This window comes from Lemur catta, chromosome 13, assembly GCF_020740605.2.
Source record: "Lemur catta isolate mLemCat1 chromosome 13, mLemCat1.pri, whole genome shotgun sequence".
Lineage (NCBI taxonomy): Eukaryota > Metazoa > Chordata > Mammalia > Primates > Lemuridae > Lemur > Lemur catta.
In genome coordinates, this window is record NC_059140.1 from 70,707,250 (window position 1) to 70,727,778 (window position 20,529).

Genomic DNA, 20,529 nt, shown 5'->3' on the forward strand with positions numbered 1-20,529 from the left:
GCAAAACTTCTTAAAAATATAATTTTACCAAAGGTTTCCTTTGAAAAATCAATGTAATGTTGTGTGGCAAGTCTCTCTCTTAGGGCTGTGGCGCTGGGCCTGGACTCCTTCCAAAACATCTGCAGGAAGACTCAGAGCGCCAGGATTCACTGGTTGTGTGGATGTTGAGTAAGAGTCAATAGAATTGTAAGAGAGCAACTAGTTGCTTTAAACACGTGTTTAACGCCTGACTCAGATAAACTCTGAGGATGTTGCCTCACACAAATTTGGTGGGTTGAGTTTGAAGCCTTGTAACATCACTTGCATGTCAAGACCCCTGCGGAGCACCTTACGCCGGCTCCTTAGTGATTCCTTTCCTTTGCTGTAAGTTTATTTTTCCCCAAACCTCTCCATAAATGGTGTTTTCTAAGCTTGTGAACATTAGTAGGAGCATCTCAGAGTATCACTTCTTTGTCCTTCATCTCGGCTTTTGCAAGTGGTGACCACCCTGACACAAGAACATAGAATAAACTTATAAAAGAGTAAACTTTTCAAAAATTTTTTGAAGGTGTAGTTATTTTTGAAACTTTTTATGTTTGTAGATCATAAGTTGCAAGAACTGAATCCAGGCCAGAGGAGCGTTTTGTACAGGCTTATATAGTACTGCTGATTTTTTTTTTTTAATTGGGGATGTTAAATTTAACAACAATTCTTGTTGTTACAAATTTAAAAATAGGATAATATGGGGACACTGTGCCTGGTCCAGCTGCTCGCTTTAGGTGGACATTTATTATCCAGTTTGCCACAGTCACCACTGATGGGTTTTTTCTTTGTCCGGCCTTTGCTCTTCTCTATTTCCCGCCTAGGCCCAGTTGGTCCTGTGTTTGTGACTCCTGCTGCCAACAGCCAGAGCACCTCTTGGCATCGGTGATGAGAGCCTGAAGCATTTCTGAGTCATATGAAAGTAGCATTATGCCCAGTGTCACTGTCTAAACATTAAGCAGACAACCAGCTATTAGTTCCTAGGGCTGCATTTTACCCCTTAACGATTTCCTTCTTCTTCTACCCCAAAAGGCTCTGTATTCAGTGGCAGCATGTTTCTCTTAATACTTTTATTTCTTCTTTTTCCAATTATCATAGTAAGATGTTTCTGCCTAATTAGAAACCATGCCATAATCTCAGCTACCTACTGTGTGCATCTTTTGGGAGATCCTCTCAGCAATAGCATATAAGCTTAATCCTTTTTCTAGCCCTGAAAATAATGAGCTCAATCAGACTGTTCAGATAAGCCAATGCTTGGACTTGGCCACCCCTAATCTTGAACACTCATCTTAAGGTAATTGATTTCGGTTTGCTTCTGAGTTCAGATCAGAGATTATTTGTACCCTCTTCAAGAGACTACTGTGTAACAGTTTTCATTTTCTTGAACTATGCTTTAGTTCCTTAAGTGACAGAGGGACAGGCAGAGTAAGTTATTCTAGAAATGTGGTAGACAGAAGTAAACGATGTCTTAGGAGGAGAAACCAAACACAGCAATAGGACTGATGTAGTTTTAACTTAGCAAGAGACCAGGATTGGAAACTTTTGAAGTAAACTCTATTCTCCACACCTCTCTTTCCCAGAAAGTCCTAGAGTTTTTAGTATTCTATTCTTAGATGATATCCCCAAATCCCTCAGAGTGGTGCCCAGCACAGAGACCTACCTGCTGGGCCTTCCCAGCACCAGCACTAATAGTAGTAGCTCCTCATCTCTGCGCTCTGTGTGAGCCAGGCATGGTACTGAGTGCTTTGCATACATCCTGTCATTGAATCCCCATGGAAGCACTGGAAGCTCCATTTTACATATGAGGAAACTGAGGCATGGAGATGTTAAATAGTTGTCCAAGGTGACATGTCTATTAGGTGGTAGGGCCAAGGCACCTGGTCAGTATTTGTCACTAGAGGGTCATTTTACACATTGCTATGGTCCGAACGTTTGTTCCCTCCCAAGATTCCTGTGTTGAAATCTTAACCTCCAAGGTGATGGTATTAGGAGGTAGGGCCTTTGGGAGGTGATTAGGCCATGAGGGCATAGCCCATAAATGGGATCAGTGTCCTTATAAATGTTAGAGCCGGTTTCCCTCAGCCCCGGGAACAGAAAGACAGAGTCACTGAGGCTGCAAAGGCAAAGGAGTTTATTGACTAGCTCGAGCCAGGGTCCAGGTCCCAGAGCACCAACGCAGTGGTCTCTTTATGAACCAGGACCCCGCCCTGGGGTAAAAACAAAGCTTTTATACTTTTTTTTTGCTGGAGTCTGTTGCTAGTTATTTTTGATAAGAGACTCTTTCCCAAGAGATTCCCTCCCAGGAGATTCTCTCCCCAAGGACACTCGCCCTGCACAGCCGGCCTCCCTATCAGGAAGCCACCTGCGGTGTGGGTTTTTTTCTTTTTTCTTTTTTAACTGCATTTGAGCATGGTTTTAGCTCTTTATCGTAATCAAGCAATAAGCAAGCAAGCTTTGTGTACAGAAGCGGAATTTGGCTGTTAGCTAAGAGCAAAAAACAAGTCACCATCAAACAAACTAAAATATTGTTTTAGTCCTACTCTACATAAGATGCACCAGAGAGGTCCCTTGTCCCTTCTGCCATGGGAGGCTGCAGTAAGAAAGCAGGTCCTCATCAGACACTGAATCTGCTGGTGTCTTGATCTTGGACTTCCAGGCTCCAGAACTGTGAGGAATACATACCTGCTGTATATAGGCCACGCAGTCTATGATATTTTGTTACAGCAGCCTAACTGGACTAAGACACACATTTTTTAAAAAAGAGGGAGAAATGTTAGTATTTTAAAAAATAGGATAAATAATGAAATATCAATCATTTAGAATAGGTTGCAGTCCACTTAGGTACATCTGAGTCCGTGAAAGATGGTGATGTGTTACACATAAAGGGCACGCTCCCCTGTCAGAGAGTATGTTCAACAACACGGCTGATGTCCGTGTAGACTGGAGCAGCTGAGAATACCCCCACGGAATGAATGCACTTTCAATTCCATGTGGTTTCTTTCTGGTTGACCCAGCAAATGATTTGCTAGCATTTCAGAGAAGAAAGCTTTCTTTTTTCTAATTCTTTAAGCATCAGCCTGTTATTCCAATGTTATCTACTAGCCTATTCTGAATTTCAACAATATTATCCACTGTTACAAAAAAAAAAAAAAATCTTAGAACTTCATGTTTGAAAACTTGTAAAAAGTAGCTTGAGGATCTTTATTTTTCTCTCTCTCTGTTTTTTATTAATACTTATTTTTTTATTCTTACATCTATTGTTCTTTGGCCAAGAACCAGACTTTCTTTAAAGGATTTTTTAATAGAAATTTATAGCTGGAGAAACCGTTGTAAAATAAAATATCACATGTAGAAGTTTATCATCAAAGAAATGAAAAAGTGAAAATGAAAATGTAAAGGAATGATGGAGAATGTATTTTTATGACAATAACATAACACGTTTCTAGTGTTTGGCTATAAAACTAATTGTAGACGTATTTTAGAATCAGAATCATACAAAATTACATGATGATAGAACAGAAAAATTCATAGTGGTTGACTTATAATATCATGTGGCATAAAAACACTCAGCGCTAAGAGTGGAGAAAAGAAGCCAAGTATGGAATGAAATTGGAAGAGGAACCTCCTCTCAACTCAGTTTTGGCAGGACGAGGAGGCCCACATGTGTAAGTTTTAAATGAAAGCTAATTATAATGGTCACATTACGAATTGTGCAGAAAGAGAAAGGTTGTTAACTTGGCACCTTAGATACATAGGTGCCTAGATATATATTTTTTTAATAAACAAAGACATAAGCATTCCTTTTTGGTAAAGAGTATCTCATTAAAATGTGAACAACAAAACTTGTAAGCCTGCCATCTTTAACTGGTATCAAGAAGAATGAGAAATTACAAATAAGCATTTAATGAAAAAGAAAATTAAAACAGAAAGGATATGCCCTGCTCAGTGATCCCAGTAAATGGAATGCATTTCTTGGCTTTTATTTGTGTGATGGTTTATAATCTCACTTAAAATATATTAAATGGGTGACGGTAAAATAATTTAGTATCTCTCACACGAGAGACGCCTGCTAAAGGCTCAGTGGCTTCTGTGGTTTTTGTGGTTCACATGTGGCCGGGGCTGCGGAGATATCCCCTGTTCCGTTGGTAGAGGGCGCTCTTGTAAAGAAAATATCCTCGCCTAGGCCCTGCTGAAAAACTGGCCCAGCTCCCTGAAGCCAGTGTCACCATGGAGATCTCATTCCAGTGACGGGGAATGGATTCCACGGTTCTGCTTTGGAAATGTGTAAATAGCAGATGCTTTTATTGCCTTTGTTTGAAGCTCTGCCCTTGCAGAGCAACTCAGGCCGGAAGCTCAGAAGAGAGGAAGTCCATATTTGTCTGTAGTGTTTTGTCTCCCCTGCAAGCAGCCTGGTCTCCCAGGGCGAGTACGCACAGTAATGACAAGTTAATGGGAAAGACAGGAATTCAGATTTCACATAAAGAGAGTCAGCAAAAGGAATATGTTTTCCTTGAGCTAAAGAAATTAGTCAAACTTCCTTTTTTTTAACAAATGTGTTTTTGTTGGACACTTTTTATCATACACTATTAATGTACAATATATGTGATAACTATTGATCATACAGTTTTATCAACTGAAATTTATCACACACAAATGTCAGGGCATATGTTTCTGTACATTTGAATAGACTTGTTTTCCTGTACTTGGTAGTAAGAGCCTTCATGTGAATTCTAACTGACCTGGTTTCAGATTCCTACTGATCTTCTGTTTAATCCGGCTATTTTTTATCCATAAAATGGGGATATTTGACTTTTGTCAAATAGAGTCTGTCTCCATAGTGAAAAGGATTAAGTGTAACAATGTATATTGAAGATGAGGTGTAGTAATGCATATAGAACGGTTCTTGTTACATCACACCTCCAAAAGAGAATTTTCATCTATACTTTATATCTTTATCACATAATTACTGTGGTAAGACATATTAGAACTAATGCAGAAACTGGTAAGCAAGAGAATTTAAGTAACTTGTCCAAGTTCATACAACGATTATGGGAAGTCTGGTCTGAGAACGCAGGTATCCCGATGCTTGTTCAAGGGCCTTTTCCAGCACATCTGGCAACTATAATCGCCCATGTTTTTTGAGATACCATGGGTCTGGCATTATGCTAAGCACCATTTGAGATAAACTCTGGCCCAATAAATGGAATTTTTTTTTTTTTTTGGAGTTAGATTTCCCTATATTCATCAAAGCACTAGGTAAGAACTGAAAATTAATTGATAGAATATTAAGTACTGTGTGCCCTAAACAGATTACCTCCTTTATGAACTGTATATATTCTACATATGATTTATTTTCTAGTGGAGGACAGTTTTCTCAGAGGACTACACATCTTTGGTTTCCACAAAACTGAAATTGGTGACAGATCCCAAGAGGCTCTGAGTTAAGACAATGGTTCAAAGAACTATACTTGTAATATCAGGTACTTGCAAATGACTTTTTATAGCATCATTCTTTGGAAGCCTAATGGGAATCAGAGGCATAGACCATGCCCTACCTTTGTGTTAGCGACTTCGACTAGCTTTGCCCCAATTCACTGATGCTAAGTCAAAGTATGTTTTTCATCAAAATAATAATACTGGTAGAATCCTTGTTCCCAAAGCAAGAAGGGGCAGCATGTTGGTATAGTGCCTACATGCTAGATACTGTGTTTGCTTTTTTTTTTTTTTTTAATTTTTGAGACAGAGGCTCACTCTGTCTCCCTGGCTAGAGTGCAGTGTGATCATAGCTCACTGCAACCTCAAACTCCTGGGCGAAAGTGATCCTCCTGCCTCAGCCTCCCGAGTAGTTGGGACAACAGGTGTGCACCACCATGCCTGGCTAATTTTTTCTATTTTTAGTAGAGACGGGGTCTCGCTCTTGCTAAGGCTGGTCTTGAACTCCTGACCTCAAGTGATCCTCCTGCCTCGGCCTCCCAGAATGCTAGGGTTACAGGCATGAGCCACTGCACCGGGTTTGTGTTTGCTTTAAAAATTTTATTTTCATTTCTATTAGGTATCATTTGACTTATACTCATTTGGAAGTAAACATACATTTGGGCCGATAAAAATACTGATAGCTAAAATTTATTAAAGACTTATTCTTGCCAGATTCATGGTCTTCATTCATCTAATCATTAAACAACTGATATGGTACACCGAGGCACAAAGAGATTAACATCGAATTTAACTCAGAACCTGGGCTCTGATGACAGTGCTGTGCTTTTGGGGACTAGTGCCAGAGCAGACATCTCTATGGTGCCAAAGAATAGCACCTAACAAGAGATACTGCCTCTTCCATGACTGGATTTAGGGTCTTTAGAAACAAGACTCATTTCAAGATAGCTGACTGGGGTTTCCTAACTTGCCCAAGTCAGTGACAGTGGCAGAGCAGGAGCTGGAGTCACAGCACCTGACTCTGGGCTTTGCCAAAACCACTAGAAGTTAATGTAGGTTGCTCTCTGCTGAATTACTGAGTCACAATACTAAGTTAGGAATTCTTTGGATCATAAGTCTGTAGACATATATACTGGAAAAGAGGTGAAGGGTGAAGACATTCATATTCGCCATACCTAGCATAGTGGCTGGCAAATAATAGGTGATCAGTAAACGTTTATTGAATGATGGTGAATGATGGATAGTGGTTCAGAGCAGGGATGAGTTACTTTGAATTGGAATGGTTAGAAAATGTAGGGCTTGAATCTGCAACTGAGCCTTGGACTACAGGAGAGATTTGAACAGGCAAAGAGTAGATAGGAAGGGATACCAAATAAGAAAAAAAAATAATACAAAAACTCACATAAGTAGGAAACAGCAAGCCCTTTTTAAATAATAGGTAAAGAGGATAAATTGGGACATATTTCAGGTTAGAGCATAGTCCATCCATCCATCCATCCATCTAACAAATGCTTATTAAGTATCAGACACTATGTCACAACTCAAACAACCGGAAACTTGAAAGGTAGGTTGGAGCCTGATTTTGAGGCATCCACAATGCCAGGTTCAGAAAAATTAACTTGAGAATGGTAAGCCTGCTATGGAGAGATATTCTGAAGGTTTGCTAAGGACAACTAGACTGATAGAATTAAACGGGATAGATTAGAGAGAAAGGAGGTAGGGGCGAGAAAATCCACGAGAAAGAAATGCAAAGGTCCATGGGTAGGAGGATGAGCTCCGGACTGACATGGCGCTGGGAGAAGGGCAAGGGCAGGGGAAAGGCCTGGGTTTGGGAGATGTTGCAAGGGCAGAATCCACGTTGCAAGGGCAGAGTCCATTGTGAAACCACAGAGAATAGCAAGCCCTGGCAATACCAACTCTACAGGGAGGTCCAGGAGCATGAAGGTGAAAGAGTAAAGCTCAGAAAGGTGCTTCTCCATAGGCTGGACATCTCTCATGTCTCAAACTTGATACTCTGCCGTTGCGTCTGGCCCGTATCTAATCTTGATGAATGCTCCCATCATCTGACCCCGCTGAGCAGAGATTTCATGATGAAGAAAGAGGTCCATTGTCACCATCCCCTCGTAGCAAGAAGCATGTTTTTTTTTTTTATCCATAAATGGAACTTTTCTTTAAAGCTGCTAACTACACTGAATTTTGAGAACATCAGATTTAAAAAGGAGTAACACTGTATATAGATATATAAAATCAGATTATTATGCAAAACATAGCTTTTCCATTTCTCCTACCGTTTATAATCTCTTGATATCAGAATGTATAGTAACACTTCAAGGAAAATTCTCAAAGTGTATTTGTCTAGAGAAGAAAGTTATAAATCTTCCTCTGTTATTATTTTTTGTTAGATGGAATGCACTACAGGTGCCTTTGGGTCAGTGGTAGAGTGTGAGGGCATGGATAATTGAAGTGCACAGATTATCCCAAATCCATCTTTATTGTAACCTTGTGTTTAAGCCTCCTTTGCTGTCAACTCTTTTACCAAGGCTTCTAACAAGGAGCAGTTTTATAAATGTGAACTTGATCTACTGAGCTTACCTACCTTCCCCAGTGGGAAGTTGTGAGCAGGAAAGTGTCGAAATGATGCAGAGCGGAAAACACAGAAAATATCAAAGTTTCTCATAGTTCAACAAATTCTTTGATTTCAGCCACTGAAGATTGAGAGAGAAACGAATGCATGTTGCTTGGCACTGAAATGACTTGCCCCTGTCTTTTTGTGCTGGGTGATGACAGTTACTTGTCCTTAACAATCACTGTGTTCCTTTCATATCCTTGGAATCCCAGGGTTGGAAAGAACATCAGAAGTTCATCATGTTTCATTTCCCTCTTCCAACAGAATTATGCCTAAACTATCCAAGATGGATAGTTGTTTGCTCTATTCTTTAAGTCTCAAGCTTGGAGAATGGTCATGAGGAAAATGGTGGCAGAGAGTTGGCTGGAAACCTGCTTGTAACATGTTGTAGTTTTGACGATAGTTATTTGTCCAGGTAGCACTAGCATAAAACATGCACACGTAGATGAACGGGATCTGGTGAGTAATCTGATGTTCTCAAATGACAATGGTGGGACTTTGCGGAAAGAAAAGACGATTTCCTTTAGAAAACAATATTTTTCATCTATCAGAGATTTGTCATCATGATATTTGGCACAGAGCCTGGCACGAAGTAGGTCCATCATGCATGCTTGAGTGAGTAAATAAACCAGCAACTAAATATGTATCAGCTAGAGAAACATGGCTGCCTAGGAGTGTGGGTAACTGGTCTCTCCTTCGTGTCTCCCCAGAGATCTCTTCACCTATGGATGGCTGTCAGTGCAGTTCCAAAGGGCACTCCATAGAACTGCAGTCCCCAACCCCCGGGGCTGCAGACCGGTACTGGCCCATGGCCTATTAGGAGCTGGGCTGCACAGCAGGAGGTGAGCGGTGGGCGAGCTAGCGAAGCTTCCTCTGTATTTACAGCCGCTTGCCCCCTCCCCATTGCTCACCATATCCCCACCCCCAACCTGGTCCATGGAAAAACTGTCTTCCATGAAACCAATCCCCAAGGTTGGGGACTGCTGCTATGTGATGCTGTGTGAGAAAAGGGTTCTGGAATCAACTGAGTTTGAGAAATACTATATTTTTCTATCTTTTCTTTGGAGTCATGGTGTGCATTAGCACATTAAGGGTTGTGAGAAGTTTGGAAACAAAGGAACCTGTTTACATTGGATAAACTCAAATCTATTTGGCCTTAGAACCCTCTTTTGCACAAAACCTATTGACCATCCACTCTTTAGGAAACACTGCTCTTTGGGGTTAATGGTTCACATTTTTGCTGAGGGAGAGAGCATGTCTTCTTCATTTTGCAATTTGCTACCTGGCACACAGTAGACAGTCAGCAGAGACTTACAGATGTAAAATGAAAATGGCTGTGTAGAGTTGGTTGGGATGATGCCACCTCGCATAGAAGCAGCTAGGCTGCCATGAAGGTAAAGATGGTCTGGTTGGAGTCAGAGAGAGAGAAAGAGGAGAGTGAACCGGATAGTGGACTCTGATTTCAGAGTGCCTGCTTTTAAATCAAGGAGGAGATCAGAGCTTCAGACACCACTCTTGAAGCCCTTCGGTTCCTCTTCCTCAGTGATTACAGTGCTCCTCCTAAATCACCTGTGTTTTCAAGCTTTCACAGCAAAATAAGTACTGACAACCACAGATACACCTAAACTGCCATAGAAATTTCATTTTTAAAAACTTCGGCCAAGTAATTATTTGGAAATGAGAGATTATTTGGAAGATGATCTGAAGCCCACACATCATGGCATGTGGGGACTTGAAATAATGCCGTGTTCTCCCAGTGTCTTACTCTCAGTCTCTCAGCACGTGCGATGAGCCAGGGTCGTGCGACCAGGGGTTGTCAGGAAAGCAGGACCCCTGGGGGCACACGGATAAAGCGGCAGACAAATGAGAGAGGAGCTAATAGTCAACACAGGCCAAAGGAATCTCACACTCCAGAGAGGTTTGTCTCTGGCCATCAAATATCCAGGGGCAAATGCTATTAGAAAGTCTATTTTATCCAGCCCTGAATGGGTGCCTTCAACTGGCCACCTTCTGATTTGCCCCAGTGGCCAGAAGAAATTGAAAATAGACAGAAATCAGCAGTGTTCCCATGTTGGTATTATACATATTATGAACACAATAGTACACAGCCTATCCAAAGACAGAGAGCAACGTGCTTGAAAACTATTCATTTTGATCATACTAACTTGCAAAATGATATTTAGCTCTCTTAGAGTTCTCCTTGGAGAATACGTTGAATCCAAAGTTAGCTTTAGAACTTTCCTTTTGCATGACCATAAGAAGGTGGGTGGCCTGGGAGGTTTAGAGTTGAGCATAGCTTGGGCGGTGGGCACACAGTTACCGCAATCTCTATGTCTAAGCCTCAGCAATAACTTAATTTCTTTATTAGTGCTTTAATAAAGAGTTCCATTTTTCTTTCAGCTAGAGGTAGAGTGGGTCTAAAGGAGATTATTGCGTTCGTATTATGATAGAAATATTTTTCTTCGGTGATTATCGTGTGCGTACGATGGCATCAATTACTAAAAATCGTATTTGTCGTTAAAACCATATGCTAACTTTTGTTGCTATCCAGGGGCCCTCCGTCTAGAAGAGCGCAGGGGAGCTCCTTTGCCGTGTGTGGCTGCACCCACTCTGTCATGGAAACAAAAGGCTCTTACCTCAGAACCTATTGATATATCAAGTAATAAACGTGACAGTCACCGGTTCTGTTTTCCTTATCCCGTCTTCCTGCAGAACTGAAACAGAACATGTTTCTTACTAGGAACAGATGCTCGAACCCCTCTTTTGAAATTCCTCTGGAGAAGCTGCCCAGTTGATTCCATTAGGCGGGAGGTGGCTTTATGCAGATGTCTCCTTCGGTGGGGGTGGGCGCATTGTTGTAATTGCTGTGCTGCCACCCCTCGCTGAGTGCCATGCTTTTCTCTTGTAGGTGATGTGCCTTCAGGACTTTTTTGGTGACGATGACATTTTTATTGCATGTGGACCGGAGAAGTTCCGTTACCAGGATGATTTCTTGCTAGATGAAAGTGGTAAGGAAAAAAAAATAAAAAAGTTCAAAACCAGGGGAAATTTGAGGCAGCTTTCCAAAATGAGCTGCGCCAGGCCAAGATTATGTCAACTCCAAAGCTACCAAATCAGTTTCAGATCCTCACCCAGCATGTCTTTTCCATATCTTGAATTTCTTTGATATTTTTAAATATAGAAAACAGATGAAATGATAATTGGAAAGGTTAAATCATTTAGAAGAATACATTACTAAAGGCTAATATATAACCACTTAATAACTAAATTGATGTTTTATAGAAAACCATGGTATACATTTCTACATTTTTAATTACATATCCTTCTCAAAATTTATAGCTGAAGGATTTGTAATCATAAAATTATTGAGTATGTGTCTAGGCCCAGCTTTCATGTGGGCTCTTTTAATTCCTAACTGGGACTGTGGTTTGGTATCCCCTTTCCTTTAAATACTTCAGAGTTTGCCTGTCATTCGCATTGGTGAGGGTGTGTAGCTTCCTTCCATTAAGAAACTAAATGTGATTCTCTGTAATCGACAAAAGAAACAATTCCTAAAGAGGGACAGACACGTCTTAGGAAATGAACATGAAGGGTTGTGACTTTAAGAATGATTTTTTTTTTGATACTATAAATCATCTGAGAATCTTAACACTATCACAGGTAAGATTATTGTGGCAAACAAAGAGACTCTTCTTGATAATATTACTTCCAATTTAATTAGGAAAATATTACGTATTTATCGACAAGTCCAATTCTGTCTCATTGGAAATGGTTTTTGAAGAGACAATGAAATTTTTGCCTAGATGAGTGCAGAAAAAAACAAATTAGTGAGCTTTTGAAAAACTAGATGGGCAATACTTGAGCAGTTATGATAGTAGGATAAGTGCTGTGATGTAGTGGTCTCACCCTCACACTGCAAATGTATGTTCACACATGGTATCTATATTATATGCATATATACATGTTATCAGTTATATGCGTTTAAGAATACTACAATTATTTCATATTTAAAATGACTTAGGGTTTGTAGGGAGGGATAAGAATATGAAAAATTGTCCATTTATCATGAAAACTTTCAATGCCCAATAAAAGTATATATAGATGTGTCATTTAAAGAGATTTATTTTGGTGTTCAAGGAACCCAACTGGAAGAGTGGTTTGGCATCTCTTTTCCCCTACATAAATTTTCTGTAAATGCATTCCATCTTTATCTCTGATAGACAAAGATTTATGTAAATATATCACAAGTCCTCAGGGAGGGGCTCTCCCACCCCATCCCTTTTTAAGGATGAGACAGCTTTGCCATTGCGTAGAACAAGTGAATGTTAAGAGTCAGGCAGAAGAGCTGACAGCACCGTTTTGAGAAAAATAAACTGCCTGGACTTTCGGTGTGAAGAAAATAGCTGCTCGTGATAGGATGGTATGAGAGAGCAGATGCGTTCTGAAATGAAAGTCCATTTGTTGCTTTGATACAGAAACAGCCTGTCAAACTCGAGCTGGAACACAGCTCAGTTTCAAAGCAGCAGAGTAGGCCCCGGTTCCCAAGCCCTTGGGTCTCGGTCTAACCCCCAAGTAGACTTGGGACTGATTCTCCCACCTGGCCAGGCTTGCAGAGCCCGCAGCTGGGCTTCCCCTCCCCACAGACTATGTGCTCTCCTCCAGGATGCTACAGGCTCCTCTGTGCACCTGCCACAACAGCAGGGGGACGTTCTGAGACGTCCAACAGAAAACTGCCAGAAAATCCCTTGCAATTTCCCCTTAGGATCCTTTCTCATTAGAAAGAATGCACACAGATATGCAGAGATGTGTACACAAGCACGAACACAAACACAAACACACACATACACCCCAGGACACCTTGCCCATCTTTTGTGGTTTGGCCCCGTGAAAGACCACTTCAAGCTACTTTTGTGAGAACTTCACATCCTCTCCCTTGATGAATATAACCATTTCTTGGTGTGAAACACATTTGCTGAGTAACGACGTCCTCCCCCATTCTAAAAGAAGCACGTGGACAGGGAAGGGAGGGGGGTCGGGTGGAAAAAGAATCTAAATTGAGATTTTACTTCCTTGGATGAACTTACCCTGCGACTAAATTCACACTTTGACAACTGCAATTTCCCTGTTGCTTGTACAGCCTGTTCCAGTGCTAATGTATTAACATTTGAATCATTTTTAAGTGCTCTGAGCACGATTTAGCCCAGCTTATCTGTACTTACTAAATGGTATTTGCACATCGATGCTTCATTTGGCCTGTTCCATAGTAGCTTCCTTAAAAGGGGTGTCAGCAGGGGGTACAGAGATCTTCAGAATTAATACTCTGGCCCTGCGCAGGGCCGTGCTTGATTTAATGGTGCCAACAAAGGGCCTTTTGCCGCAAGGCAGTACTTTTATTTTATCTTTCAAAATTAACTCAACTCCCAGTGTGTTCAGGATTAGCAGTAATACATCCCCTAATTACTGCTGGGAAAGCTCCTAGGGACGTCTCTTAAGGTCCTTCCAGGGAGGAGCTTTGCCATTACAGACGTATATTTCATGGGGCCACTTTGGAACCAGATCGGTACAAGAAACAGCAAGGGAGCTTCCTTCCTCCTCTAAGTTTGCACATGTGGAAAAATACGCCTTCCTTGTTTTGGTTCAGAATGTAACCATTTTAGCAATATCGTCATCAATCAGTGGAGTCTTAGCACCTTGGAAATGGTGGCTAGAGCTCTATAGATAGACAGGCCGGCAGATCCTTCCCCTGCACTGCTCGCTGTCTAATTTAGAATGATGAAAAATAGTCAAGGAAAATGCCAAGTTGGAGACAGGAAGCTCAGCATGGTTTTGCTTATATGTCGATGACAAACTGATGAATCTGTGATTTGTCGCCATTAGAAAGTGACAGAATTTTGTTGAGAAATGTCTACCTACCTTGCACGATAATAGACTCCTTGGTGATGAGCCTGACGCTGCATGCCACCTTTGGTCCAATCCTGGAACCCCAAAGCCAGTGCCCCCAAAACTGCTTGGCTGGTTTCTTCACCCACTCCCCTCGCTGTGATCTGATCGGAAGGCTCAGCCCTGCTGTGCCTGCTACCTGCTCAGGAGTCTAAGTGTCTCTCATCCTCTGTGCAGGTTTTTCTAACATCCATCTTGTTTTTTGCCACCCAGTTCCTAAGTGCTCTCGATGCTAACGTTAATAGACATTACTTTAAACTTAAATATGTTTGCTTAGATGTTGTGTTAGTTTCCTAGGGCTGCCCTAGCAAAGTACCACAAATTGGGTGGCTTAAAACAACAGAAATTTATTGTCTCACAGTTTCAGAGGCCAAAAGTCCAAAATTAAGGTATGGACAGGACTAGGCTCCCTCTCAGGGCTCCAGGGACGAATCCTTCCTTGCCTCGTCCCAGTTTCTGATGGTCGCTGGCAATCCTTGGCATTCCTTGGCTTGGTGTAGCATCGCTCCAGTCTCTGCCTCCGTCTTCATGTGACCTTGCTCTATATGTGTCCGTGCATGTGCCCAAATTTCCCTCTTCTTGTAGGGACATCAGTTAGTGGATTAGGGCTCACCTTAACCCAGTATGACCTCATCTTAACTTGACAATATCTGCAGAGACCCTATTTCCAAATAAGATCCCATTCACAGGTACTGGGGTTAGGACTTGAACATTCAGCCCACAGTAGATATTGTTGAGAGCTGTCCAGATTTTATTTGAATTTGGGTTAGAAGTAAACTAATTTCTATTTGTTTGTTTGGATCTGTCTTTAGAATTTGATGGTTACAGCATTATGTTTGTTAGTAGAATGCATAAACAACAGAGCTGCAGCTAGGTTGCCCCCTCATCTTACTTTTCATAGTTAAGGAGGGTCCCTCACCTGAGGCATCAGAGGAATAGTGTCAGACAGTCTGGGAATTTCACAGTGCACTTGGCAGAGCCCCTCTTGAAATCCCTTTGAGTAAGATGAAATGCACTGTCTGAATGGTATAGGTAATTGTATTTTTCATGGATTGAATTGCCCTATCCAAAAGGAACTGATTTATAGGTTGATGTCAAATGTGCTGGAGCTGATCCCTATTAGAATTGGCCCATAAAGTCCCTAAAGGTAGGAACTGTATTTATTCACTGGGAGTCCACACCTCAGGGTTCTGCTTTGGACTCCATATGGTTTAGCTTGGTTAGAAATGCCCGTTTCAGAAGGTTAAAGGTGTGTGGATGAAACCATAGGAAGGGGAGCCAGTGTGGCTGAAGACAGAATGAAGATCCACAAGGATTCTAACAGAATGGATTGTACTAAGAAGATAAAATTGAATTGGTATAACAAAAAGTAGTGCTCTAAGGTTTAAAAAAAAAAAAAAGAAATAAGAAAAATCCCACCCTACAAGCTTGATTAGGAACAATGCAGTTTTCACAGCAGCACGTGCGAAAATTACCTTTACTGGACTGCAGGCTTAGTGTGAGATGTAATGTGATAAGCATCATTTTTTGCGTGCATTGTAAGGGTGTCATATGCCATATTGTAAGACGTTTCAGCCCCTCTGATTGAAGATAGCATATGTGGACTGAAACAAAAATTAAAATGTATTATTTAACATTCACAAAACTAAGTATAGAAGAAATATAAATAAGCTTTCAAATGATTTTATTTTACCAGTTTAAAGCGTTTATCCTTCTGGTTTATCCTTCTGAAGTCACTAAAGCTCAAAACTACAGTAAGACTTTTGCCACACGATGTGTGCATGCGTACTCGTGTCCTGTCTCCGGGGATTACCAACCTAGTTTCTCCCAGCACTAGACAGACCTGTCTGGAGAACAGTGTTCTTCTGGGGTATGTGATTCTAGAATGGACATTTCCTCAGCTTCTTTTATGGACTCCCATGGTATTGGATGCTCAGGATCCACTTGTTAAATGTTTCTAGAAATAGTCCATCCTGCCCACTTTCCTGGGACGTTTTGCCTAAGTGAGATAAGACAGAAGCTGTATCAGGCACCGTTCACCACAGGTCCTTATTGCTTTCCCTAACTCTGGGTGATAAGAATATAGGGGAGAACCTAGAATAGTAGAAACAGTATTGCAGTCGTGTTAGGAGACACGGGTCTCATCCAAGCTCCATGTCTGACTTGCTGTGTGGTCTCTGTATTTCCAAGCCTGCTTCCTATTCTGTAAAACACCTTTTTTCCCCGGGTTGTAATGGACTATAAATGAGATAATAAATGTCAAAGCACATTCAAAACTGTGTTCCTTATTACTTAGTGAATGATGTTGGTGAATGACACCTCAGCTGAACTGTACCTCCTAGTGAATTGCAGCTGGACTCCGCCACATAGATTCATTTGCAGGACTTAATTGGAGGCAGATGACACCAAGATTTGCTTCTGGTGCTCTTTAGAACCAGAAAGTGATTACTGTTGCTTTCTTCCACTCTTAACTTTTGTTCCTATGGTGGAGGTGAGAGGGAATTAAGGGTCCTTTGAAGATAGCCACTCTTCTCTGGAGGGAATCTCTGGGAGAGTAAATGAAACCACATTTAGAAGAACTAGTCAGACTTCTAAAAATGACAGTGTTCAGGCATCCCAGCCCTTGGGAAACATCTCCCTCTCCCTGTGTCTGTGTTGATTTGGGTCAGAGGGATCTCTGATGGCTCCCCTGCTCTGTCCTGAGGCTGGTGATGCTGGGACACCAGAAGTCACTGGGAATACCAGAAGATATCTGGAGTCAGGACAAAGACCAGGCTTCCTCACAAAGTGGTTTTTGAACCACTGCTAACAAAGCTCATTCATTCTTTTACTCATCCAGTCATTTATTTAATAAGCTAAGCTAACTTTCTATGTTCCAGGCAGTGTGTTAATCACAAATAACTGTGGATAGAAACACGTACATAAAATACGACCCTTCTCTATTGACTTTTAATATTTATGTCTAAAGATGTCAGAGGATCTTAGGTTCTGAACCTTGACCCAGAATATTAAATATTGCTAATTGTTCTAGTGGATTTATCTCTTAGGAAAAATATTGTGGTAAAATGAGTAATGGTTCATAATAGACTGACAATTCTTTATAGATTTAAGTTTTAATTGGATTAAAAGGCCAGTTTACATTGTATCTGTAGGCAGATTTCTTTGAGATTCATGGTACTTGTTGGTGCTAGAATATATTATTATTTCAAAAGTTGTTAATTCTAGGAATATACAGTTCTTATTTTAAAAAAATATGATAGCTATCTTGTTGAATAACTGGAAGTTTTTTGTGTGGCATTTCATTGTCTAAGTAAAGAAGGATATGAAATCTGGTATGATCGCTCTTGATTGCATTGATTTATGGAATTCAGATTGATGTTTGGGGTTTTTGTTTTGCATTTTGAGTAGAGAGACATTGGCTAAGGTGCTTTGCTCTTGTCAGCAAGTTCCCATTTGACTCTCAGTAGTGGAAAGGCTGCAGGGGGTTCTGGAGACTTTCTTGATCACAGCTATTTTTTAGCTCATGCATAAATATAAAGTGTTCCAGAACATAGTGATACTTCAAATTTAATCAACTGCAAAGCTATATGGAGACATATAGAATATTGTACTTTGGAAAAAGAATCTAACTCAAGCACAGATTAGTTCTTTTGCTACAAATAGATAATTTCCTACTTAGGAAATCGAGGCATTGTATAACACGTGCAATCTTTACATATTCTCTTTAGGTTCTCACAGGCTTCTCTCTATTGTATTTAGTAGCAGTGACACATGAATTGTGGGCATGGAAAACCCTAGAAAATATAGCATTGAGTGTGAATCCTGGACACTAAGAGTCTTGGAGGTCGTCATCCAGCCTCCCCCTCAATGCAGAGACCCTCCCCACCGCATCCCGACCCGTGTTCATCCCCAGCAAGAACCCTCTGTTGGCAGCAGCTTACGTCACGAGAAGGCCAATTCCACTGTCCTCTAGCGCTGACTTTTAACAAGTTCTTTCTTGTACTGAACCCAAATTAATCTCTCTCCAGCTTTTACACAGCAGTCCTAATTCCGGCCTCCTGAGTAGTAAATAGCACCCCACTGCCTTCATGTGTAGGGGAGCTTTCCTCCTCGCCCCCCGGGATGATCAAAGTCATTCACTCTAAACTATTTCATTTGCCTTTCCTCCCAGACGAAAATGCCCCTGTATCTTCCCTCACCTTCTCCCCTGCTTCCAGCTACACATTACCGTCTCAATTCCACAGTGAAGATGCCTAGTCACATGATAGTCATTCAGAATTGGAGTTCTTCTTCCACACCTATCCAGGGCCCAATGTAGCCAGTCCCCTTGCCTGCAGGACGAGACAAGGGAAAGGGTGATGCCTTGTCTCCTGTGCACTCCCCTCCTCCCTGCCGTTCTCACCCTCCAGGATTGGAATGGGGGGGCGAGGGGTGGTGCAGCTGATGAGAAAGGAGAGGTGGAAAGTCCACGCTTGCCTGTTCTGTTGCAAGTTGGCTTTAAAACTCTCTGGCCAGCAATTGTTATTTAAAGCCAACTTCTCTTACGGGTGTTTTCACGGGTTCTTCAGGGACTCTCACTGAGAACATTCCACTCTTTGTCGATGTGGTCTGATGTGGTCTGTTCAGCTGCTTCCAGCTTGGCTGTGTCTCTCTCAGTCCTTGTTTTCCGAAGCTCTCCCTGCCGGCCTCAGATGATCCTCTTGGGAAGAATTTAGATTAGCTCCAGGCCAGCTTGCTCCCTCAGATCTGTCAGAACACGTATGCGTCCTTCACCCCCAACCACAGGCCACCAATGCAACCAAGCTGCCCTTCGCCTGCTGCCACAGGTTCTCAGGTGAAAGCCAAACACGTAAACACCGGTCTGTTATTTCCGCTCTTCCCCTCTGTTCCCAGAGGACACTGACCGAGCACTTCCAGTCTGCCAGTGAAGCCCCTATGAAGATGAAGGGAAGCATCTCTCAGAATGACGGAATTCGTAGCACAGCTATCCCTAAAGAAATCCTTTTCATAGATCCCTTTTTTCTTTTCTTTCTTTCTTTTCTTTTCTTTTCTTTTTTTTTTTTTTTTTAAGAGACAGGGTCTCACTTTGTTGTCCAGGCTGAAGTGCAGTGGTATGATCGTAGCTCACTGTAACTTCCAACTCTTGGAAGTGATCCTCCTCCATCAGCCTCCCAAGTACCTGGGACTACAGGACATATTAGCTACCACACCTGACTAATTTTTAAATTTCTAATGGAGGCAGGGTCTCGCTTTTTTGTCCAGGCTTGTCTCAAACTCCCGGCCTCAAGCAATCCTCCCACGTCAGCCTCCCAAAGTTCTGGGATTATAGGCATGGGCCACCATGCCCAACCATCTTTTTGTACAATCACTTAAGCCTTTTTATATCCTCAAAGTGGGTAAGAAGGCTAAGACCTGTTAACTATTTATATGTGCTTTGAACTTTCTGGAAGGTGATCCATCTCATAGCTCATTTTGGTATCTGGTACACGTCTCCTTGGAGTCTGGGTGCAACTTTGATTTTTGAATCCTATTACATTTACAACTGGCTTCTATGCCCACCATATGTGATAGTTCCTCTAAGCAAGGATAACCTCCAAATCACTACCTCTAATGTTCTCTCCTTTTTCCTTCTTTATCCTCCTTTGACTACTTCGTAGCATTCGACATCGTTGATAACTCTCTCCTTGAAATTTTCTCCCTTTGGCCTTTGGGATGTCTTGCTGTCATGGTCTTCCGCCTGCCCCTTTGACTGCTCCTGAGCTTCTTTCAGGTTTGTTCTCCTGCCATATATCCCTTAATAATTGTTCCCTAGGATTCAGTCCTCAATCCTTTTTCCACTTAATTGCTCTGTGTTCCTAGCCACATTCGTCTCCTTCAATGGCTTCAACAGCAATGGTTTTGGTAGACAGTGAGGGTGACAAATGGCGACCAGATGGCCTGCAATACGCACAGCCTTTGAAGCACGTATAATTTTCCCAAATTTACAATTCAGGAAATTAAGGCTTAGAGATGATAAAAATTTTGTTCAAAGCCACACAGCAAGTATTGAATGCGGAGTTCAAGCCCAAGTTTGTCTATATTTGACAACACGTTCTTAACCTCTAATGTACCTTCTCTGAAATCTAAATCTCTGACCCTGACTGTCTTGCGAGCTCCAGAGCCGTGTTTCCAGCCTTCTATTATGAACTCCCTGGGACTATTCCACAGCCACCTGAAACTCAGCAGTCCCTGCTGAACTCATTATCTTCTTGGTCAGCTGTATTCCTCCTCCAGGGTTTCCTGCATTGGTTCATGGCATCAGCATTCTCCGTAACACAAAGGGTGCAAAACAAGGAGTCATCTTTTACTACTCCTCTGCTTCACTCCCCACAGCCAGCATTTGTCCCCTTGCTTTCCAGTGCCACTACCATTATCCTAGGTCATTAGCGTCATCTCCTGCTTGGGCTCTTAGAGAGATGCTCCTAGTTCCAGTCATTAGCCTTCCCACACCCTGTTTGCACACAGATTGA

General features: G+C 41.7%; 1 protein-coding gene across 2 annotated transcripts in view; it reads left to right on the forward strand.

Moving 5' to 3' along the window:
* The window catches only part of DCLK1 (doublecortin like kinase 1), a 307,997-nt gene that overhangs the window by 142,779 nt on the left and 144,689 nt on the right, over nt 1-20,529 (forward strand). For both annotated transcript variants that reach the window (XM_045567186.1, XM_045567187.1), the window contains exon 4: nt 10,989-11,088. In XM_045567186.1, the coding sequence (XP_045423142.1) occupies nt 10,989-11,088 (100 nt within the window). The remainder of the gene's footprint in view (nt 1-10,988; nt 11,089-20,529) is intronic.